The sequence below is a fragment of the Lates calcarifer genome, linkage group LG9 (genome assembly GCF_001640805.2).
Source record: "Lates calcarifer isolate ASB-BC8 linkage group LG9, TLL_Latcal_v3, whole genome shotgun sequence".
Taxonomy (NCBI): Eukaryota; Metazoa; Chordata; class Actinopteri; family Centropomidae; genus Lates; species Lates calcarifer.
In genome coordinates, this window is record NC_066841.1 from 3,143,144 (window position 1) to 3,167,152 (window position 24,009).

General features: G+C 40.4%; 2 protein-coding genes across 3 annotated transcripts; one reads left to right on the forward strand and one right to left on the reverse strand.

Annotated features, from left to right (window-relative positions):
- The first annotated feature begins 1,771 nt into the window (after positions 1-1,771).
- On the forward strand, positions 1,772-5,145 carry ccnb1 (cyclin B1). Of its 2 annotated transcripts, none has more exons than XM_018685306.2 (9): positions 1,772-1,929; positions 2,191-2,322; positions 2,749-2,868; positions 2,974-3,162; positions 3,260-3,418; positions 3,514-3,750; positions 3,838-3,978; positions 4,196-4,306; positions 4,423-5,145. In XM_018685306.2, exons 1-9 carry the CDS (start codon positions 1,909-1,911, stop codon positions 4,525-4,527), a joined length of 1,215 nt encoding a protein of 404 aa, XP_018540822.1. In that variant the 5' UTR covers positions 1,772-1,908; the 3' UTR covers positions 4,528-5,145. The 2 variants fall into 2 exon arrangements, with proteins under 2 accessions (XP_018540822.1, XP_050928736.1); XM_051072779.1 differs by having other exon boundaries at positions 2,749-2,862.
- Positions 5,146-22,095: 16,950 nt separating this feature from the next.
- Positions 22,096-22,741, reverse strand: pmchl (pro-melanin-concentrating hormone, like). The gene has a single exon (XM_018685311.2). It carries the CDS (start codon positions 22,645-22,647, stop codon positions 22,249-22,251), a length of 399 nt encoding a protein of 132 aa, XP_018540827.1. The 5' UTR covers positions 22,648-22,741; the 3' UTR covers positions 22,096-22,248.
- Positions 22,742-24,009: the final 1,268 nt, after the last annotated feature.

Below are 24,009 nucleotides of genomic sequence, written 5' to 3' on the forward strand. Positions count from 1 at the left end.
TTTTGTTTTACGTGATGCGTTTACGTCCTCTCTCTTTCCGGTGGACGTCACGGAAACTGTGATCCCCGTGATTAGAAGGCAGGGGTTCTGGAGAATATACACAGAGGATTTCAGGGTTGGTACAGGACATTTAAACTCGCTTCTTCGACCAAGCGGACAGACAACAGCTTCGATCCTGATGTTGTTTAGTTAAAAATCAATAAACTTGTAGCCAGGCAAAGGGGGCGACGCCGCCTTGTTGTCTGTAAGTTGGAGAAGACATGTTACCTTCAAGTTTCCCCAGGACTTTCTGTACCTTCACTGTCCAGCTTTCACTGTTAACCCAGTGGTGAAAAGTAACAAGTACATTTACTCAAATGCTGTAATGAAGTACAATTTTGAGGCACTTGTACTTTACTTTTATTCTACTTTATACTTCTACTTCACTACATTTACACATGTAATATTGTACTTTCTACTCCACTACAGTTATTTGACAGTTTTGGTTACTTTTAATAAAATTGTACACAATTAATAATATAACAAGCTTTGAAACACACAGCAGTTTCCAGCCTTTTTGGCTTCTGACGTCTGACAAAAAGCAGTGTGAAGTCAGGGTCACATTTCAGATGTCTATGAGTTGTTAACAGCTCCACTAAATTGTGATTTTTCACTTTAAACCTCTCACGTGGTTCATGATCTCATGATCCCTCAGATGTATCTGGTGTCCCTGTTTATAAAACTATTGTTCAAACTAGCTCCACCCCCAGCAGGTACAACAGTAACACGCTGCTGATACTTTGGTATTAATCATCTAATGATGTCAAATATAAGAATAGATCAGTCAGAGGGGCAGATCACTACTAGCGCCTTTAAACAAATACACAAAACTTAACAAGGAAATACATGGAAACAGCACAAAACACAATAAAATCACCATAAAATTCAATGACAAGCTTCATGACAACAGAACTGATCACTCTTTCAAAGCAACTTGAGTTTAAAATGATGCAATTCATGATCTGTTTTGAGTTTTGTGCCTGTTCTAAGGGGAACATTATACTGCTTCCATGCCATCACCCCATATGAAAACTTTCTGGTACTTCTCTCTTATTTATTTGCAAAATCCCAGCATTTTTGTGTTTTACAGCATTTCCGTTACTTCAGATAACTTGAATTGAGACTGCAGACACTGTCAGATTCATGATCTAAAAAATATTGCGTCATTACAAAGGTGCTTGGTAGAGATAGAAAGGCTATTTCAGTCCTATAAGACAATATTGCACACATATAAATTCATTAATAGGGTTGCCAAGCTATTATCTGTACTTTTTATTTTTCTACAGGATTCCTCACAACATATTACAGTCCTTTGTTATATTCAAGTATTTTGTCAATAGCTTTGGGTTGGTACAAATTACCATAATTCATTGAAAATAAAGCAGGTGGGCAGAGGCATAAGTAATTATTTTATTTTATTTTTTAGTTTATAGTAATGCTGATTACTATCCAAGCTGCACGTACATTGGAACGCTTCTGCTTCCGATTTTTTACATTTTTATTTTTCCATTTAACTCACTGTTTTTTAACCTTTCTTTTTTGATGTAAACACGTTCTCTGTATGGTAAAAAAAAAAAAAAAAAAAAAAAAAGGTTCTATAAAATATTATTTTTAAAAAATATAAGGAGAGCATAACAGGAAAAGGAAGTGAGCGAACGATAAGATTCCAAATCACGTGACCACTGGTTGTCCGGGGAACGCATTTGAAACAGATGCGCTCGACCAATCAGATGCTCGGAGAGTTCGGGGCACAGCGAATCAGCTTGTAGGGAGCGAGGATTTAAACCAAGACGCTGAAGCTTGAATCTACACCGCATCACTCTCCATTACGATACTCCGTCTTTTGGTCGAGGCAACACACATTTCGAAATGGCTCTTCGAGTAACCAGAGTAAGCTTTTTTTTTTGTATTTCTTAATTTCTTATTTATATAAATGGAAGTGGAAAAATGTTTAAGTAAAACGTGGCTTTATTTCGTTTTCATTTTTTAAAATACCTGCAGTGTTAAATACCCTTGTGCCTCGCGGTGGGGGTCTGCTCTCGTGCCGTTCCATAATAATAATAATAATAATAGGAATTCGACTAAATACTCTGCCTCCTGCTCTATACCTGCAATTGCAACATTGCTTTACTGGTTTTTATTTTTCTGCAGAACCGCTTGGCTTCTACCAGGACTGACCTCGGTGGCAAGGCCTGCTCGGTTACCGGGCCCACAAAGCCTCGAGCTGCGCTCGGCGAAATCGGAAACATCGCAGTTAACAAAGAACCGAAGAAGGCAAATAAGGTAAAATAACTTCACTATCAAATTCACGAGTTTACCTGTATGTTCTAGGATTATGCATAATGGCCTAGCAGCTGTATTCACCGAAGGTCTAAATGTAGTGGAACAAGAGGGTGTTAACAGAACGGAAATACACCAGTCCAGTGCCTCTGCTATTTAAATGCATGCACTTGCATTTTAATCGAGTAACAATTCTATTTATAAATCTAACTACCAATTACACTCATCAAGGTTGGAAAGTTGTGGAAAGTTTCTTTACATGTTTGTTAAATTGCTTTTTTTTTTTTTTTTCTTTTTTTTTTCCTTGCCCAACATTCAAACCTATAACGCTGGAGAATACAAATCTTCATTTTAAGAAAGGTGAAATCAGAATATATAACGTTGCCAACATTTCAGCTCACACTTATGACTTTACTATCTGATTTTTAGGGCATCAAGACAGAGGCCATCAAGAAGACCAAAGTCGCCACCAAAGTTGAAAAAGCACCAGTGGTTGAGCAACCCAAACCAAAAAATGTTGCTCCTGCTAAACCTGAGCCTGAGGTACAGGTGAGTTGCATGCAAACAGCAATCTGTGGTTTTTAAGGTACAAAAGCCTGCTGGGTGTGGTGCTTCAGTTTGTTTGAACTCCTGTTGGATTTTCCACCATTCCAGGTTCCGCCTGAACCAGCATCCCCCACTCCAATGGAGACTTCTGGCTGTGAGCCTGCTGACCTCTGTCAAGCATTTTCTGATGTCATCCTTGATACTGCTATCCGGGATGTGGATGCAGATGACTATGACAACCCCATGCTCTGCAGCGAGTATGTGAAGGACATCTACAAGTACCTCAGACAGCTTGAGGCAAGTTACATTTCAATTAAGATTATAATTCATGTTAAATGTTTTGGTTTCTTCCCCAACTTGTCTTTGGCTTTAACCCAGTTTCTTGTCTGCTCAGGATGAGCAGAATGTTAGACCCAACTACCTGCAGGGTCAGGAGGTGACCGGTAACATGCGAGCCATTCTTGTTGACTGGCTGGTGCAAGTGAGCCTTAAGTTCCGTCTGCTGCAGGAGACAATGTACATGACTGTGGGAATCATTGACCGCTTTCTTCAGGTAAACCATGGCCCATCTGTCACTACTACCTTGCATGCTACATAGCAGTGGTGGTTTATTGCTACATGTGTTTCTAATCATGTGATGTCCAACAGGACCACCCAGTCCCCAAGAAGCAGCTTCAGCTGGTCGGAGTGACCGCCATGTTCCTCGCTTCCAAATACGAGGAGATGTATCCCCCAGAGATCTCAGACTTTGCCTACGTGACGGACAGGGCCTACACCACCGCCCAGATCAGAGACATGGAGATGACCATCCTGCGGGTGCTCAAGTTCCAACTGGGCCGCCCTCTGCCCCTGCAGTTCCTCCGGAGGGCCTCAAAGATTTATGAGGTAATGGCATCTTGGCCCAGCAGAAACTAAATTCAGTTTCATATAGCAATTTATCAGTCACTAACCTGTCTTGGTGTCTCCCCTCAGGTAACAGCTGAGCAGCACACCCTGGCAAAATACCTCCTGGAGCTCACCATGGTCGACTACGAGATGGTTCACTTCCCACCTTCCATGATGGCTAGTGCTGCTTTGGCTCTTACCCTCAAGGTCTTGGATGTTGGAGAATGGGTGAGTGTCATGGCTTCATTCATACTGGTGTCTTGAAACCACATAGGAAAAAGTTTAGACAATCCAAACTTCTGAAGGGTTTTTTTTTTTTTTTTTTTTTTTTTTTTAAAGTAGACTAACTATTGCCTTTTCCTAAAGTTTCTTGCTGCATATACCCATGCAGTATTTGCAAGCTAAATCCTGAATTTTGAACATTGTTTCTGAAATCTCTCCTCAGGATGTGACACTGCAGCACTATATGGGCTACACAGCAGAGAGTTTGATTCCTGTAATGGCACACATTGCCAAGAATGTTGTGAAAGTGAACGACGGGCTGACCAAACACATGGTAAGTTGTAACGAAATACCACAACCTTCATGTGATTTCTATAAACTCTACAGCCAAATTGGTTTCCAATTTAACTGAATTTGTCATACTTCTAACACTCAATCTCTTTGTTGCAGGCTATCAAGGGCAAATACTCAACTTCTAAGCAGATGAGGATCGCCACCATCTCACAGCTCAAATCTTCAGTTGTGAAGGACCTTGCAAAGCAGCTCACCCAGTGAGATGACTTAAATGTTCTTTTTGGCACCATGTGCTGACTTGTACAGTTGTAACTTAAACTTTTTAACGTGGCTGAAGGATCAGCACGCTAAGGGACCATGTCAGTGGTTTGTGTATTTTAACCAACTGAGATGCTGCATGCTGTTGCTGACCATTTTCCAAGGCATGCTACAAGTTTTAATTCCTAAAACTCATAGCTCACTCCACAAGAATCAGTCAGCCACCAATGACGACTGTAATTCTACCAATTCACTGTTTCTTCACCATGTCTGTTTACAACATGGATCATTAATGCACTACTTATTGTTAGCTGACTGAAATCTTGACTGCAGAGCAGCCTTGAACACAATATTTTACACTTATGCACAGCATTTTAAATCCCTGGAAGTTATTTTTATAGCTCAGTTGCTGTTGAGAAATCTAAAGCTTGTTGCATGCTTTCAGAATGGTCAGCCATGTAAAGGTTCAGTGGGCAGGTGTTGCCCTTTTTTTCCAGTCTTTATGGCATTGTTTTCTTAATGTGTGGCTGTGAGTGTGTAAAATGTACAGCAATACTTTTAAAATGATTTTACATTCTTAAATGTTGTTCTTAAATCATCTATTAAATGGTTTTGACCAGATGTTTGCTCCTTTGTCATGCATCTTGACCACTAGAGGCTGCTCTAAGACTAACAGTACTGGACTGTAGCTTCCAGTTCTTTGCCCCATGTGTCAACCTCATGCTCTAAAATGCTGTGATTATGGGAATAGTTAGTAGCTTCATTACATTTGATGTTTCAGGTTTTAACTATGACATAAATGTCTTACTTCCCAGTCACTAAACCAAAAAAATGAGCTTAAATTCTCATGCTTATTTTCTGTGATTACCCTTTTTGTGGTCCTTGTTCCCTGACTGTCAGGGCTGGACAACATGTATTTCAGCACAGAATTTATGCAACAATTTGGCAAGCCAAAAGTCAAGCCACCACTTCTAAAAACTAGAACACTGAGTCCAGAACTGCACCAGACTGCATGCCAGAGTTTTAAACACAAGGCCACCCCACTATACTGACAGTGAATTTGGTGGGTAAGAGACTGGTTGAGAGCATTGCCTATTAAATCTTGTGCTTTGTATTTTGCTGTCTGCATAAACTTTACAAACCTGAATTTTGAACCATGTCAATCAAATCATTTAATATTCCTCAACACATTTTTCACAGCATACCAAAACATTTATTTCAAACTGTTGCAATTACACAGCTTGTCCACCAGAGAGCATTAACAAGCATCAGGCTTAAAATCAATATTCAGTAGGCTATACTATTGATCTGTGTAACAGCACAGTGTTGTAGACATTTTGGCTTGTCACTGATAAAAACACAGGTGCTGTTAAAGATAACATTAACAATGGTTCATTTGTACTGAGGACCCTGAAATCAAAGCAGCTACATGAAATTCAGCCATCATGAACACCTGTGCTTTGTCTTATGAAAAGGTCTAGAAGCAAGATCGCGTTACAGTAACACTTAAGTCCTAAAAGGACATGTCTTTTTTCCAGGTCACTTTAAAATTCCATCAAAATGGACTATATCTGGGTATGATCTGGCGTAGTCCGTCATCCACCACTTCTGTTGAGTCATAGTCTTTAATACTTTGAAGACACATGGAGATCTCATGTAAGCTACAGATGCAGAGGCTCCTCACAGTTTCAATTACATCACATCAAGCCACAAGTATTTAAATCTAATGGACAAAGCAGAGTGGGAGCTATTATCACTTTAACCCCTTCACAGCTGAGACCCTGGGGGAACCAGACCTCCCTATCCATCCTCACACCCCCATGGGGATGCCCCAGAGAGCTTTGCTATACTAGACCACCTGCCACCTGCATGACATGAGTCATTGTGTACATCATCAGGGGTCATGAGGCCATCACTCCTACGGGGTTTCTGGATAACATTTCTATCGCAGTAGAGGCCCAAAACCAGGAATCATCTGCTGCTGAAAGGGGAAAAACATTATTTGGCACTTTGGGTTTATTGAGCTCCATGCGCAGAGATCATACAGTGAAATGCGAGACGCAAGTTCCACATAAAAGATCAGTGGTGCATTCACTGTCTTGTGAGGCAGCAACACAGCCAAACCATCCTTTGATAGTTATATAATGCTAAATTGTTTGACACAACCCTGATCCAAGTCTCTGAGCTGTGCATCTGTTACCTGACGATGATATACGGGCAGTAATGTTGACACCTTAAGAGCACATCCCTTTCATCCATCTAGTTCTGCCTCTGTTGTTTTCTACAGAGACACATGATAATTAGTCTCAGTTATCTTGGAAAGCAGGGCTTTTAAACCCACAGATCATACTGAGAGTTCATACTTGGAGGCTGAGGTCATGACTGAGCAGCCATATCGGTTTACAAGAGAGATTCCTCCTGTGCGGGGCTCCAAACCATACACTTGCAGCTGCCTGGAACACAATTTGGCCTTTTCTGACAGAGATTCAGCTGCGTGACATTTATTATGATGGAAAATTGAACATGGTGGCTGCGTGACTCGAGACAACTCAGCAACCGAATACTGAAACACAACATTTGCTAGTAATCCTAAAATGCGTACAGGGTATGTTCACCCAAATTCCAAAAAAGCTAGAGCTGATAGAGAGTTTGCTTGAATCGACCCTGGTATATAAACATATGCACAAGACCCACTGCAAGACAACTAGGCCTTATACTTGACCTGATATGACTGAATATAACCAGATGGACTCCTGGGTTTCATCTTGGATTCTAGGAATCTCCATGCTTGTGTAATCTCAGGTCAGGCTCTGAGACTATAAATCATTAATAAAACACCTACTGACTTTGGTGATCCCCTGACTTTTCATCCAACACCATCGGCAAATTCACATTTGTGCTTCACAGTGAAATATCTCAACATCACACATGGTTCCCAGACAATGTTTCCTAATGACTTTGGTTACCCACTAACATTTAATCTAGCCTGACATTTTTGTTCCTTATATCTTAAAACCACTGAACTATTGGATGGATTACCATGAAATTCAGATATTCATGTAGCCCTCAAGATTAATTTTAATAACTAACTAAGACTTGTAACATTTAATCTAGTGCCACAATCAGATAAAATTTCAAGTTTGTCCAATTCTTTGGTCTATGACCACATACCTACAAAACTAATCTCAAAGCGAAACTTCACATGTGCCTATTGGCAGGCAGTCGTAAATATAGAGAGGGATAGTCTCAGATAGACTCTGGTGACGGATGAAAATGTCTGCCTTCTGTGTTCTACCACTGACTCCTGATCGATGACTTTAAAGAGGATATTTAGTTCCACCATTGAAGGTGGCTCTTGACAAGTAAAGGAATGAAGTTTGATTCTAAACAAGCCTATGTTTCTTCTAGACAGGTAAGTAAAGAGCTGTTAATGCTAACGTTAGCTATGTAGCGACAGCAAAAACTTACAGATAGCTCCTTTAACCCATTCTTAGTCGATGCTGTAATCACTTATTGCCTATCGATGTGGTTTGCCTTCATTGTTCAGTCAGTCAATTTGGTTTGTGGATTATCCAGAATATAATTGAGACATTGTGTTTCAGTCAGCTTTACTGGAGTTCCCTTCACATCCATTGTATTGGCTTCATCAGAGGCAAATATCGCAAAACCTACAACTCAAACCAAAACTATCCACATGGTTAGACACCACTAAAATTGAATGATAAAATATGCTGGGTGAACCGACCACTTAAATTACAGCAATGTACAATCACGCAAACCTGATGGCTGTATTCTCGCACATTTCAGTGTCCTTAGAGCCCAAATGCTTCTGTCCTTTTCCATGTTTATTCAAGCTCTCCCCATTAAGTGAATTTGCGAGTCAGCACTGAGGTCCAGAAAGAATGCAAAGCTTGGCTTCAGACCGCTCAGTATTTCAGCAGCACAGATCCCCACAAGCAGATCGTCCAAGACCAGAGTCAAAAGTTTGGAACTCCTTCCCAGTCTAAACATCGTCCAAGATGGCCAGAGATTTAACAAGTGCACCCTTCAAAATGAGTCAATGCCCATTCTCACCTCCCGTCCACCAAGTCTGCGTGTCTCAATTCAATAATGACAAAGTCAAACAAACAGCTGGCCCGTGGCAGCACTGTTAGGGTTTCCGTGGGGCGCTAATAGGTTGGCAGCTGGCATGCAGAATGAGGCCTCTGGGCTTGAGAGTGGAGTGAAGCACAAATAAACACAGGGGCATTCATTTTCACAATTTATGGATTTTCAAATAAAAATCATGTGCTTCCTGAACTTTACTGACCTTTGACGCTCAATGTCACACGGAGGAAATAAAGGCTGCCATTGTGGACCCGAACAGTAAGGTGTTTGAAACAAGTGTGAATAGGATTTTCTCCAGACCACCTTAACCTCCCTGTATGCACGGTCTGAATGGTGAGCAGGAAGTCATCAGCTCCTCACGATCACGGTTATACGAACGTGTTTGTTGAATCGTCGCAGACAGGAGTGTGTGTGTGTGTTTTCTTTTCAAAGACACTGCATCGTGAGAGCAGTTTGGAGAGCAAGGAGGAAGCTTTTATATACGGTTTGAACAAAGATCAGTGGAAATTAAAAAGTGAAAAGATAAAACATCTTAAAACTATGAATGTAGTACGACTCTGAATGACTATAAATGATGTGCTATGAGGCCTCTTATGTGTCCTATCCTTCTATCTGTGTCTCAATCTCACCCAAAAATCCATTTAGTAGCTGTTCTCAAGCTTTCAGTCATATCACATGGCCTTCATCAGCAGAGTGAATAACCTTTCTGACTTCTCACTTCAAGGTCTTCTCATCTATGTTGTCTTAAATATTGACCTTCAAAGCTCATTCTTGAGCTCAAAACAGCATATGACAAAACAATATCACCTAGAGGTCCATTTAGTACCTTTTTTTGTAGCTTTCCACATCATCACATGAGCAACATGGACGAGAAGTAAACCAAAACCAAACTTATCCTTTAAATCAGCAAACTATACTTTGGCACATGTTACGAACAACAGCCTGGTTACACAAACACAGACATAAAGTCAAGTTATGCAGGATAAAGCCACTGTAGAAATCCCAAATTTTATTACATGCATGTTTTGGCAGGAGACTTTGTTTTGGGGGGAGACAAAAAGAAGTTATTATCTTGTTTCAGTGCTCAGAGGTTATTTTTGGCCACCAAGCAGCTTGACTGGACCAGTTCAGAGTACAATGTGGTTCCAGAGAGACGAGGACTCTTGGTTCTTCAGTTCCCCAACTGATTTTTCCACTGGCCCTCTTGATACAACTTCTTCTTGATAGGTCTGGTCCAGCAATTTTAAAGTGCCAGAATGATGGTGTACTTTTTAAAGACAGGAGTATGAACCAATATGAAAGCTGTATCACCAAGGGATCTAAATATTGAATTTTGAACTTGTTGAGGACAGTTATTGTACCAAATAATCCATTTACGATGGTTGCTTACCCCCAGTGGGAGTGTGTCTCAGTGGGATTAAGAATTGGGATGTCATTTTCCCACATAGTTAACTTGCTTGTATGTCAACCAGTCTAAAACTTGCATTACTAGCATCTATATTAAATCTGGAGTCCATTACATTCAAGCCCTCACTGCCAAACCAGTTCACACAATGTTGATTAAGGCTATCAAGCCTATAAATCTCAGATTTTAACAGTATACCAGAGTTTTAAATCTGGTGTTTTTAGTGACAGGTTGTGATGCGTATTACGTCAACCAGCATTTATTGGTTCAGATTACCCAAATGTTCATATGTACAGTGAAGAAGTTATTTGTTGCTGGTTGCCGGTGCAAGCATAGGAAGGACAGGATTCACAGTCCTCACCATATGTGCAAAGATGACCTTTAAAGTTCATCTGAAGCTCATCTGAGGAATCATCCAAACCAAGTGGGGACCTTCCAGAGTTACTGCATTTTAAGTATGAAATTCCACTTCTGTGTCACTGTTTGTCTGAATATTATCTGGGGAGACCCAAAGATTTGTCACCATGTGAAAACACAGAAACATATTGTTCTGTGCAAACTGACTCTCAGTGACTAATCTAAGAATAAAACATGTCTTGACCTTTTGTTTAAATAAATCCTCGTGAGATTTCAGACCTGCTGATGAATCTGGCTCATAACATGCAGCTTACTAACTTCCTCACCAGCGGTCACGTACACTACATTTTGATGTTCACATTACATCATGCTGACTGAAGCACCAATAGTTTGTACTTGCCAAACTGTGCCCTGCTTTTTACCTAACCTTATTGTACAACGTAATAATAATGATAATCACTAAAGGGCCATTAAGTTCAATGTTGCCATGCACTGTGACTATCAGAGGTTATATCACACTGTTTTACTTTGAGGGAACTGAGCCAGTGTTTGTATTTTGATTTACGAGATCAGTAATAATGAGAACAAGACTGCCCATGAATCCTGTTCTTGGTGCTGTGATTACATTTTTTGTGGTAGATTATTTCTTTCTTATGTCACAAAAAGCGCTATAGGTGAGTTTATGAGCCATGAAATGAGGTACTGTACTGTTTTAAGGTTTGATTTATTAAATTGTTTTTAACATTTATGTCATAAAATCCTCAATATATATGTATATATTACCCTTATAGATGTTGCGTAATGTCTGATTTTTTTAAAAACTAATGTAAGCACCCAGCATGGCTGCTCTTTAAAGATGTCTCCTGGTATCTACAGTACCTTGTAATCTGACCTGTTTGGTGAGTCAGGCTGCCTGGCAAACGTGTGATAAATCCTCAATGTGTTGGGAGGAGGAGGGGAGGGTGGAAGGGAGGGGAGGGGAGGGGGAGACACTGCTGCTCCTGCTGACACATTGTAAATCAACCTCTGGGGTCACTTGGCCTTTGTTGTCTGCATGCGACACAGAGATTGGCAGAGACTGTTCACTGCTGGACCTTGGCACCTCTGCTGATTCTTATCTGAACTGAGATCTGAGGGGTTTTGACTCCTAAATTAGCAGAATTTTGCCAGGGATGTGCTCTTAGCAGGAGTGGTCCAAGCATTTTTGCGTCCTAATAAGGATCTTAACTCCATCTACCAGTGTGTGCACAACGTAGAATTTAAGACACTCCATAAATGTTGTTCCAGCTCTCCCAAATACCCAAATTTGATTAAAAACATCTCACCAGTTTTTTCATTTGACAATGCTAATATGCAGATTCTAAGCAAGTACAGTGTTGTTTACCATCTTAAATTTTGGTCATAAACCAATACACTGGACAAATTAATATTTCTATTATGCTAGATTAAAGGAATGTACTTGTATTTTTCTATTGAGCAGCAAACAATGGTTCGAAGAGTCTCTGAAGATTTTGGAAATGCTTTCAAAACAGAAGTAAGCCTGGTTAGACAACCTTGAGAGTTTCCCAAAGATCAGCTTAGTTCTGCAATTCTAATGAAACGACAGAGATCGAGGCTAATTATCATAAAAAACGAACAGAGAATGAAAAACAGTTTTGTTAGGGATCCTCCTGGGACCTGAGGTGCCTTAAGCAACCAGAAACACAACACAAATAAACCATAATAATAATAACAGCATGATCATATAATTAGAACTGAGCTATACAAATGGAAATCTGTATCAACATTATACATATTAATGACATATTAAAACTGAGAACTTAAGTGCCTCTGAGAATAAATCCTGGATGAAAACATAGTAAATTATTATTCAAATAAGCAGCTGCATAGGTTGATTATGCTTCAGACATTTTCTGATTTTTGTGTTGTTTATTTCTAGCAGTGTTAATAACAGTGCTCTCTCTGTGTACACCGCTGAGTAAGCACTTTGTTAAATTAAAGTGGAGTCATTTTTTCCCTTCAGCTTTCACCTCGTGAAGGTGAGCTCCTCCTCTGAATGAATATTTCGAGGACTCTTATCTTACTCAAGAAGCCTGAGATAATTACGCCATTCGTCACGTGTCACTCTCCTCTTGAAAGCGATACAGTATTTCCTTGGTTACAGAGCTCTTTCCTTGTTTAAAACTGGTCACCTCAGGTGCATAATGCATGTCGTCTGAGGAGTTTCTTCGCCTTGCCGTGGGGAAATTATGTTTCTGATTGTTACAGATGGTCGCTCACTCACCAATGTCTAAAAATGAATGAATGGATGAATAAAATTGCTCCAATTACTCATCTGCTGTTTGCTTCGAGACAACATCTGCTCATCATTTCACAGAGAATCAAATATAACCCAATTTTCCTCAAAGCGTAATTACGTGAGGTTACTTTTTTGTTGTTCTCATGAGTGTTTTCTGGTAGTTTAGTCCATCATCCCACACACACAGAAGCCTCCAGGGAGTCAACAGCGAACAGAAGCACAGTTATTGATTATATTAGTCAATAAAGGCTAGTTTCCTCCCCGACTATTATACTAATGCACTTAGGGTGAATGTCCCGGCTAGCCTTGCAGGCCAGGTTATAAAGTGCACCAGAGCTCCTAAATTATTCACAAGGCCCCTTCACCAGCTCCGGGCCTCCATTAGAGACAGCAGAGGGAAGACAGGGGGTAGGGCAGGGGTGGGGGGGTGACGATGATGTCACCCGGCCCCATGGAGCCAGACAAGGACACCTGGGACTGAATGATGGAGTCAGCTGTGGAGCACCACAGCTCGGCCGGAAAAGTCTGTCTAAGCAGACGAGTGTTCTGCCTCCGCAGGTCACTTCACCAGCAGACCCTGGTGGTCAGGAGGGAACGCTGTGAATACACTGTGTGTGTGTGTGTGTGTGTGTGTGTGTGTGTGTGTGTGTCAATACAAGCTTATGTAACCACTGTCTCGTAATGACTGACGACTGCTGAGGGAGAACAGCAGTTGCTGAAAACTGAAAAATGGAGAGAGGTGTGTTTGACGAGAGAGACAGGCTCCAATTCAAGTCTATACACTAATGCTGTAAGAGCACAGGTGAGTGGTGAAGTAGAGGGTAAGGTGTTTTTCTGCCACAAGCCTCCAGGACAGCTTCAGTACTCTTCATTATAGATTCTCAAAAACAGGAGGTATGAAGTCCAGTCCTCCAAAAAATATTTGCTCATTTGGTGTTTTGATGATAGTGGTCGCCCCCAAAGGTGTTCAACCACCTGAGGAACCCTTAAAAATGCATTAAGGCCCACTAGAGACTCCTACATGGAACCTAGAGTTTCCTTGAGGACCACTAGAACTACCTCAAGGACCTGTTGAATCTCCTCACTGACCACTAAAACCTCTAAAGGCCAACTAGAATCACCTCTATGTCAGTTAGGTCCTCCAACAGGACCCCTAGAGCCTGCTTGCTGGCCACTAGAACCACCAACAGGATCCCTACAACCTTGTCACTGCCAACTAAAACCTGCTAAAGGACCACTAGAACCACGACACCCCCTCGAGCCCCATTCAAATGAATGAGAAGTCCTGCGTCTATGTGTCACTCTAGCTGCCTGTCTTCTGAATGACGAGTGAGAGAGTGAATTAAGTAGAGGAAAGCCTGATTGAATCCACTCACCTGAGAGTTCTTCTGTCGTATACACTCATTAGCTAATCTCTCTGGGAAGAAGACGCGTTATTGTCCTGTGCCAGTGAGTTACTGCTTTGTAACAACCTCCACTTGACTTCAGATGTCTTCCCACTGTACTCGTGACATTGTGAACTCAGAGACCTCTTGTAGCCTACGAAAATGAAAAAGAACAGCAGTTTAACTTGGGCAACAGCGTCAAAACACAGGCAATACTCCGCAGTTAATTGAAATTTAAAAAGCACATGAAAATAAGCCATGCATGTGTGCAGCATAGTGTGAGGTATTTCTGCTCTCCCACTGGTCTGCTTCTGTCTCATTTCTGGGAACATCGGCTCATAGTATGCACAGAAAAAACAATAAAACACAGTGGAAAATCAACACACTCAGCAACAAAAGTCAAGAAAGAAAGAACTCAGCTGCCAAGAGTCATCTTTCTTTCTCTCTCTCTCTCCATGTCTCCCTGTCAGTGTCTCTGTCTCTCACCCTTTGGGCAAAGGGCTTTGTGAGGCCTGTAAGGGGCCTCAGATCATTGGCATATAAGCTAACATCTGGTGTGTCACAGCTCTGATATCTGTGGGGTATTGAAGTGCAGATGAATGCAGGATTAACGGGCCAACAGGGCCAGTACCCAGAGACCTCTGACTACAGGGGGCTTCATCATAGGATGAGACCCCCTGTAGCTAGAGGCCGCTGGGTAACAGGAACAAGAACCACAAATAAATCATAGCACATCCCGTAGCAGGAAACAGGGAGGAGAACCCAAAAGCAAACATACAGAAAGAACAATTTAATGGTAAAGCTGATGATGACAAGGAAAGCTTACAGGAAAGGTGGTCTGGCAGCGAGCAGGTGAAACAGGCAGGAAGTAGGTAACTGGGAAACAGGTGTGTTAATGGGAGGGGAAGGTCAGGTGACTGGTACAGCAGGGAAAGTTCGATAGCATCTAGTGGACGGCTGAGGAATTGCAGCTGATTAAAGTTCCATGATTGCTTCCTCAAAATTTGAGCTTTCAAACATATCTCGCTCTTGCTGTAATTCGCTACAGAGGAGCTGCGTTTACCATTTGATCTGATGCCTTTGGTCTCCGGTGACTAACAGCTTGTCAGGCTTGAACATGTTGAGCTGTTGCACTGATTATTTAAACTGACTGAGAGGAATTCAATAAGGATTGGACGTCGGAGAGCCCTTTGGCGCCAGAAGCCATGTAACCGGTTGACCAGACTATTGGACTGATCGTATTAGGGAGCAAAGAACTGCGATGCCAAATTAGATTTCAATATCAGGTTTCACTCACAAAGAGACAGTCACTGTCACTGCACTTATCGTGATAAATCTGGAGATAAATACGATGCTTATGGCTTGAGACAGATGGTAGGGCAGATGTCCATTTTAAAATAAAATGAAAACCATCTGGCCAAATACAACTTTTTCTCTTACAATAATTCATCTTCTGTCAATAAATGAGAAATGAAATATTAGTGCCAATACATCTCTTAAAAGGTAAAATGTGTATTTCAAATTTGCTTTGAAACATTCTTTATATCAGCTATATTGTGGTAAAAGAGTTAAAATTATAGAAGATAAACAAAGACAGAGAAAAGCCATTAGACGTGTATTATCATAGAACAAAATTTCAAGATCTGATCATTTTGATGAGGAGGCTATATAGTGCATACTGAATAAACTGAACTAATACTGTACATTTAGCAGATAATTTGGTCCACTCAGAGGTCTGGAACCAGGCTATTATCAGATTGGAGAACTGCAACCAATGATCCATGAATCACTTCCTGTTTGCCCCAAGTGTTTTTGCTGCAAAACGATCGTCAGGCTAATGGCCGACTCTCTCGCTCTGGAGTCTCTGTGGTCCAAACGACCCCTGTCCTCTATGCTCTCATCCGCCACTGAGGGAGGAAGTGTATTTCCTCCTCCTCAGGGATCAATGAAGTGTGGCGGAGGAAAACACTGCGATGACCACAGTTTTCCACTGTGCCCTGCTGTGATTTTCCAGGGTTAACTATGGTTCATCTGGGCAAAGATTTGACCTAAATTAAGCACCAGTTACTTCATCATACATAAACTTTGAGAAAATCTTTCAGAAAAGAAATTCTTTAGATGTTTTCACCAATGTAACAATATGGGGATAGGTATGACATTGAATTTCAGTGTCTCAGTGTTATGAATTACCATAAATTCTCAATTGTGGCAGCAACCTTTATTTAACTAAACTGAATACTTGTTTTACAAGTATATTTTTTCATGTTTTACACAGTTTTCTGATGCTTTTTGTTGTTGCTACAAACCCAAAACTTAATCCACGCTTACCTATTGTCACTTATCTGTAGTGTTAAGTTTTTGCTATCGCTATATAGCTAACATTAGCATTAATAGCAGTTTTTTCACCAAGAGGTTAGAATAGACAACGCTACTTCTTCATCTTCTCATTTTGGAGTAAGGGCAGTCTAGACACTACAGTGACTCACTATCGAAAAGTGGTACTACAAGACAGGATAGGCTGGGGCTAGCTGGTTAGCATGCTAACTTCAGTTTTGAAATAGAAGTAAAAAAAGAGTAAACATTGACGTTGCTTTCCATTGCCAGTTGGTGAGTAAGGGAATGAAATTTGATGCTGAACTCACAAAATTTCCTCCAGACTGGTAAGTACACAGCTGTTCATGCTAATGTTGGCTCTGTAGCAATAGCAAAAACTTACTTATAGCAAAATTCACTAAAAGAGCATAGCCGCTTCCTTTACTGGAAGGCATTTAGGTGGTTAGTTTTGGAGAGGAGAAGCTGTTGTCTTGGAATTAGAGCTGTGGAAATCAACAATTGTGGGGTTACACAGCCTGGTTTGGCAACATGATGTGTTAATAGGCAATTGTTAGCCAAAACTGACAAGAGAGAGAGCTTTAAATATACCATGTCATTTCAGTGTTGACCTCAAGCTGCAATGGTAGACCAGAATTTCCAACTAGTAGCTTCATCACAAGTTTTTTGTCCTATTGATCTTTCATTTCTGAAACCTTGTTGCATAACACGTCTTTATGTATGTGATCAGGATGACTAACTTGACTGAAGTTTAAAAAAAAAGGTTGTTGGGAACTGTTCCTTGTGAATCCTCGCTCCAGTATGAGATGTGGCATACAGTTTTAACCCAGACATAATATCTCAAAGGCATAAATAAATGAATTTTAAAAAAGTACTCCCGTAGCAATTTGGTAAAACAATGTACTGATTTTTATCTTGACAGTCCAGACAGAATAATCTCTTTGCCAAAAATGGGTTCCAGATGTTCATTTTGTTTCCAAGGTACCCCATTGAGGGCGAAAGCCATTTGCTGTAAACTGTGCAAAACGAGCTCTGTTGAACAAACAAAAATGTGGAGAAACCATACACAGATGACTCTTTCGTGCTATAATTAGCCTTCATGCGTTCACCTACTTTCACTGCGTCAGCTGTTTCAGCCATTTCAGACAATTGCAGGCCTTCGCTGCCACAGCTTGAATAGTCTCACTCTGTCCAAAATATTAGCATGTTAAAACCATCCCTAGTCTCCTTTGTGATTGTAAACCACTTATTCTGCTTTGTAAATCAGGGGGCCCCATAAGGAACCGATTTAAAAGGTGCTGCAGATGCCCAAAATGATGAATTTTCTGGTTTCCATCCAGTGCTGTTACAGCAAATCATGGTTATTTTTTCCTTGTGTGTCACTCAGTCACATAGGGCCTTATTCATATAAACTTATTTGTGTACAGTACATGTTTTTATCTTTACAATCTTTACATCTTCACTTTTTTAAAAATTGTTTCTCTCTTTTGCTTTTATATGGAGTCCCTGAAGTCCAAAAAGATTATTTATTTACATCTTGTATAATTACTTTGTGTGCACAAGATAGTAACTTGTGAACCTGAGACATAAATCAAATAATTCATGCACACAAGATATATTTTTAAATAATAATCTTTCGGGACTTCATGGGCTCTAAGTTTTCAATATAATACATATGCAAAAAATAACATTGATGCACTTTTAAAAAGTCAGAGAAATAATAATAATAATTTAGAATTAGAGTGAAATGTTTTCTTTTCCTCTGTACTGTAAATAAACCAAATATAATAAACTAAATTAGTACAATAGCCAAAATTTACAAGGATTCCTTACCCAATAATTCATTTATCAGCTTAATCACACTTTATCTTTACTCACATCCTGAATATAATACATTTTGTAATAACAACAGCAGACAGTGCATATTGTGTCCATGTGCCCCTGTTTCTACAGACCCCGTTGCTTGTGTTTACGTGTCTGGACTAGTGTTTGTGAGACAAACTTCAGTGTAAACCAGTTGGACAGATTCAGCAACATCAATTCTCCATTCAGTGTCCTGTTACGGGAAGTCCTGGAAAACGTTCTGGGTTTCGTCAAGTCAACACTTTGGTTAGGTGGTTTTGGTGCCATCTCGTACAGTACTGTTGATTACATGCTGATGTTCTTTGTAATACTTAATGTACAGTATGTAACAATGCCTGCAATTGATCAGTGATTCATAACTCATAACATGTCAAATCATACTCATTTATTCAATGCTGATGCATTAATCACATCCAGCTACAGGATATTGTTTATCCTGCCCTATAACTTGTGTTACAGCTGCACCATGAATCTACAAAGACAGTATGTTTCTGCAGTCCCAGAGTCTAATTTATTCCAATAATTCTAATTCTTTCTTTTAAATCCTCACTCAAGAAATATCACACCCAACACACACTCACACATACAACTGTCCAGAGGTTTCTTAAGAGTCTTATCGGCCTAAATGAATCGTTCTGGGGAAAAGAAGGACTGAGTAGCGTGTAACACAGAGCAGACAGCCAAGCTGTGCTTGCCACCCTTTGATAATGAAGTCCAAGACAGTTTCAATGGATAGCTAACCTTTCTCCTGCTGTTCCTCAGCTATTAATAGTGCTATTCTTCTGGAAAGAAACGACAGGCAAGGCAAGAAAGCCTTACAAAGCCTCCCTGCAGACTGTAGCAGTAGTGGCTGAAACATTTATTATGAAGTGTAATACGAAACTTAATGGGAAATCACCAATAATTAGTGGCCTTGATGTGGGCTTTTGCTGCAGTTATGTAATAATTAGAGGTTTAATGTCAAGTCTACATTCACATTTCTATCAGTTTAACTATAGTTGGTGTTATCTCTGTGCGAATTAAATATTTTTACTGCGAAATAGCAGCTGTGATACAGAGACAAAGTTCACCTTTTAAGCGGAAGCAACACAGGAAAGTGGATCTTTTCTGTTCATCTCGACAGTATTTCCCGGTCACGCTGATTATTGCAGATGATCCCATTCGTAAGAAAGATGACACAGACCTCTGCTCGGCTATGTCTGAACAATGCTGTGTTTGCAGTTGCCATAAACCAGATGTCACTTAAGTATTTCTTTTGCCTAAATATTTTAGTTGTGGGTAAATTTAGCCAGTAAAGCCATGTTGGCTCATGGAGGTGGAGTTTGGCAGTTAATGGCTAACAGGCTTATATGATACTGATCGGCTTCCATATATGGTTGTATCTTTAAGTTAAAACAATTGTTATCATGGCCACAGTATTGTGCCTTTATTATAACATGCTGTACTGCAGAGTGACATCCCAAGAGTAATCTCAAGGGTGTTTTATTTGTCTTTAAATGATTAAAATGTATTTTGTATTTTGGCAAAAACATGCCTTGTGTCAGCCAAGGTAAGTAAAGTATTATAGATTCATGGTAAATTAAATTAATAACCACATACAACCAACTACTGATTAAATATAAAGTTTGCACAGCCTCTTGTCTAACAGTTTCCAGATGTTGCTCCCCACAGTTATCTGTAAAACAAAACACCTTCCCATAAAACCTTTATCTGAATTGCGTACTCCTGTGAGGTATGTAAATGCTAAAAGGCTCCCCTTGTAATTTGTCATAATTTTAAAGGGGCTTTTACTTTTAAAGCCAAGGACTTGACGCATTAGAGCATGACAAACAGGAAAATACACACGGCGGTAGGTATTTGGAAATAGTTAATTTAGCGTAATTACACTTACACAAAATTACCAAATCCTCCTAACATTATGACTCATTAATCACCTTTCGAGATCCATCAGGCTTGGTAAAGTCCACATGCTTAAACAATTTGTCCACAATACAACAAGACTAAAAGTTTACAGCGATGCTAGCTACTCTAAGAATCCACAGTTAAGAATCTCAAAATCTGTTTTTAAAACAAAAATTAGTGGTGCTAGAGGAGCAGTTGGAATCACCAAAGTCAGAGGAATTCATCCTCTGGGGACCATGAGTGTCTGTACCAAATTATATGACAATTCGTTGAGTAGTTGTGGAGATATTTTAGTCGTCTGTGTCATCAGATGATTAAAACAGGTCTTCAGCTCTCAAAGTCTTAAAAAACATGATCTAAAATTTGTCATCCAATACTTAAATATACTATACAAATTAAAGGACTTACTTTGCACAAACTGTTCTCATGTTGTCAACAAGGCAATAAGTCGATTATAATGATTTACAAAGTACCACAGTTTTCCAAATTGTGGCTCATGACTCGTTTTTGTCAGAGTAGGCATTACATTTTTCACATGCTGGATATCTGCCGATGTCTTTAGCCTAATTGTTTTTCCAACCAGAGGCTTGCCTCCGAATTCCAAAAAGGTGCAGACATTCCCAGAAACACATCCTCCTTTCTGCTGACTCACTGCTCTCACTCTGTATTTTGTGAGGAATGTTCTGCAGTTGTTGGCCGGGCCTCTTTGACAAACCCACAACAATCAAACAGCAGCAGCAGCTTCCAACCCTCCATTTTTAACTAGTGTTTCCTGGTGGGGAAAGTGCTGCAGGAATTCACAAGTCACCTCTGGACCACACACGACTGCACACATTTAATTCACAGCGGGAAACACATACAAACTCCCATAAGGCCAGATTATCATTCTGCACCAACAGCACGTTACTACAGTTATTGGGTTAATTTGTTTTTTCTGGTGTCACAAAGACGTCACATAGAAATAATGACTTATGAAAATTAGTAGGCCAAGACCACTAGAAGTCCTCATCAGGACATAAATAATGACAGAAAGGTGACGACAGTGAGATGGCGAACAAGAACTTTTCACCAAATTTCATTAAAAGGCGCTAGACGTACGTTTTTGCTATCACTACATAAAGTTAGCAGTGCTAATGCTAACTCTTGTTTTGCTTCTACTTGTTCCATCTTGCAATATAACTTCTCTGGCCTCAGTCTGATATGAGGGGAGGAAGAAGAGGGCATATTCTAACCTTTTGTCTTGTAAAAGCAACATGGTTGAAGCTTTTGGCAAGCAATCGTGTTGATAATCGTTGCTTTAGAAGAGACAGAAGCAAAGGAGTGAAGCTTGATGCTGAACTCCTTAGTGAACTAGTTAACTAGCTATGTTGCTACCTGATTGATTGAGAGGGTGATTTCTTTTAAATCCTAACTCTGCAGTACTTAGGAAATCACTTAGCTTAATGCTTTTGTATTGTTCCAATACACCCCTCAATTCTTGTGGAAGATTAGCTCCTGTATGATAGGAAATGCTTTCCCAAGAGCTTGCCTTAGTTGTGCAGGCAGGAAGCCACCAACACATGTAAGACAGTGGTCATTTGCCAGTATGCAGGATCTGATGTAACAAACGTAATGTGAAAATCTGTCTTTAATTTTAGAAGAAAGGGCAGCTGCCTGAAAGAGGGGTAAGTCATAGGCATTATCAGGGTGGCTCTTTCCATTACAGATGGTTTTGTTGAAACAAAGCTACAATACCTCCAGAAGAAGCCAAACCAACAGGAAATGAACTCTTTTGCCTTGTAGCTTCATGACATTTTGAATTGATACCATTCTTATGTCTAAGAATGAATAAATGATGTGCCATTATTTATGAAAAGATCTGAAAGTAGAACTCAAACATAATCTCAACAGTCTCAAAAGAGATATCAAACATGTACAAGACATAAGGCAGAATTCAATGATTTTTATTCACGGATCTGCAATATGTTAAATATAGATACACAGAATTATGGATTATGTTACAGCTCAGTATGAGGCAGGAAAGGATGTGGTGGTGGTCCTCTGGTTTGATGCCTTGACGAGCAGAGCAAACTGTCCTAGACTTCCCAGCATGGCCGGTACACCCGTCCCACCATGCACCTCATGTTGTCTCTCCTCAGGATGGGGATGCTCAGGTCCTGGCCGGCGTCTCTGTGGTCAACAAGCTGGCTGTTGTCGTCAGCTCTCCGCTTGTACAGGGAAAGTCTATTGCGCAGCACTCTCAGGTCCCTCCACAGGCTTGGATCGGCAACGACTATTACCCTCGGCCCTCTGGTTTTCCCCACGGTGCTCAGATCTGTGTCGCTGAGGCTGTTTTCCGTTGCCTCGTCGCTCAGCAGCGAGGAAAAAGTATCCTGCTCCAAGGAGCCATCGTCAATCTTACCCATGGGTAATGCTCCATAGCACTTGAATAAGAGTGCTGTGGCAAAGATGACGGACATGAGCGACTGTCTCATGGTGAAGATCTTCTAGGAGGTGTCAAGTGTCGGCTTCTTGGATGAACTTCTCTCTGGAGCTCTTGCTTCGCTGTTCTGATTCTGAGATCAAATCATGGTCTTTTATACCATTTCGGACACACTGGACTGGCCACGTTAAATGAGTTCTCATCATAGCGCTCACTGTTGTGTTCAGGAAATTAGCCAAAAGCATTAAAAGGCAGTTGGAAAGAACTCCTACAGTGTTCAAGTGTGTTGTTTTGCCGGAAAGTTAATTAAAATTGTCCCCAGTGTGGTCACTCTTGATGATGAAACAGTGGGAATTCTTTGAACAGGTGACACCAAGAAAAACGTTAATCCAAAATTACTGCCCTTTAAAACAACAAGGATGGATTACCCACCCATGAAGCTCTTTGTGGTGTCAGATGCTCGTTGATGAAAGCTGTCCTCTTGTGGCATTGTTGTAAAGATGTTCCATAAGGGATTTAACCTTGGATTAGTGCAAGAAAAGGAAACAAATGATTCCTGAAGTGTTTGTTTGCGGCAGCAACTCCTTGTTGACGTGTCAAAGATGAACTGAAGTTAGGGAACGTTACTTGGACCAGAACATACAGTAGATCCAGTCCCAAGGCCCTGAGGCTGATTTGATCTCTTGCTGGACTGTGGCGTAATTACAATCCTAGCTAATTACAGTGGCCAGATGTGTCTTGGAGGAGCTGTGCACACCTGTGCCTGCATAAGATCCAAATTAAATTAGTTCATTTTAATTTATGCAGGTGACATTTGAGTCAGATCAAACGTGTTGACAAATTAACAACGTTTCAGTTCAGTCATCTGCTGCTGCTCTTTTGATAGGCCTAGATCTTTTAGATCTTTGAAGCAGAGGCTGCAAATAACAATCTCATGAGCACTAAAAGCTTATTAGATTTAACACCACTGAACACAGTAGTTTAACAGAATGGATTTGAGATTTTACTGACGTGATTTGCAGCACATTACAGAACTTTGATGGCTAGACTTATAATTTGATGTCATTATATTGTTAAGGTTATTTTAGAAATGGTAATGTGCAGCTGGGCAGTTCAGATGGGAAGTACTGTGGACTATTTCTTATTGAAAACCATGTCTGTGGTTTCTAAAAAGTCTGGCATTTGAGAATTATCTACACCCTGTTTTTATTACTGTCTGAAAGGCCCTGTGTGGTTTTCTGGAGACAGACGGTTTTGTTTAAATCTTATCTTTCATTCCTAGATGTCATATTCATATGTACAGTTGATGGGACGGGTGGAGCTCGCACTCTGCAGTAGGTGTTAATGTTGAAAATGTGAATGTCCCAAGTTTTTTTTTTTTTTTTTTGTAAACACCATATGGATTTGTAAAGTA

What these genes read in the sequence shown, in the direction of transcription:
- ccnb1 (XM_018685306.2), top strand. Translation starts at nt 1,909, where the DNA reads ATGGCTCTTCGAGTAACCAGA. An exon ending in TCATTGACCGCTTTCTTCAG is followed by an intron (nt 3,419 to 3,513) that starts GTAAACCATGGC and finishes GATGTCCAACAG; the next exon opens with GACCACCCAGTCCCCAAGAA. An exon ending in TCTTGGATGTTGGAGAATGG is followed by an intron (nt 3,979 to 4,195) that starts GTGAGTGTCATG and finishes ATCTCTCCTCAG; the next exon opens with GATGTGACACTGCAGCACTA.
- pmchl (XM_018685311.2), bottom strand. Translation starts at nt 22,647, where the DNA reads ATGAGACAGTCGCTCATGTCCGTCATCTTTGCCACAGCACTCTTATTC.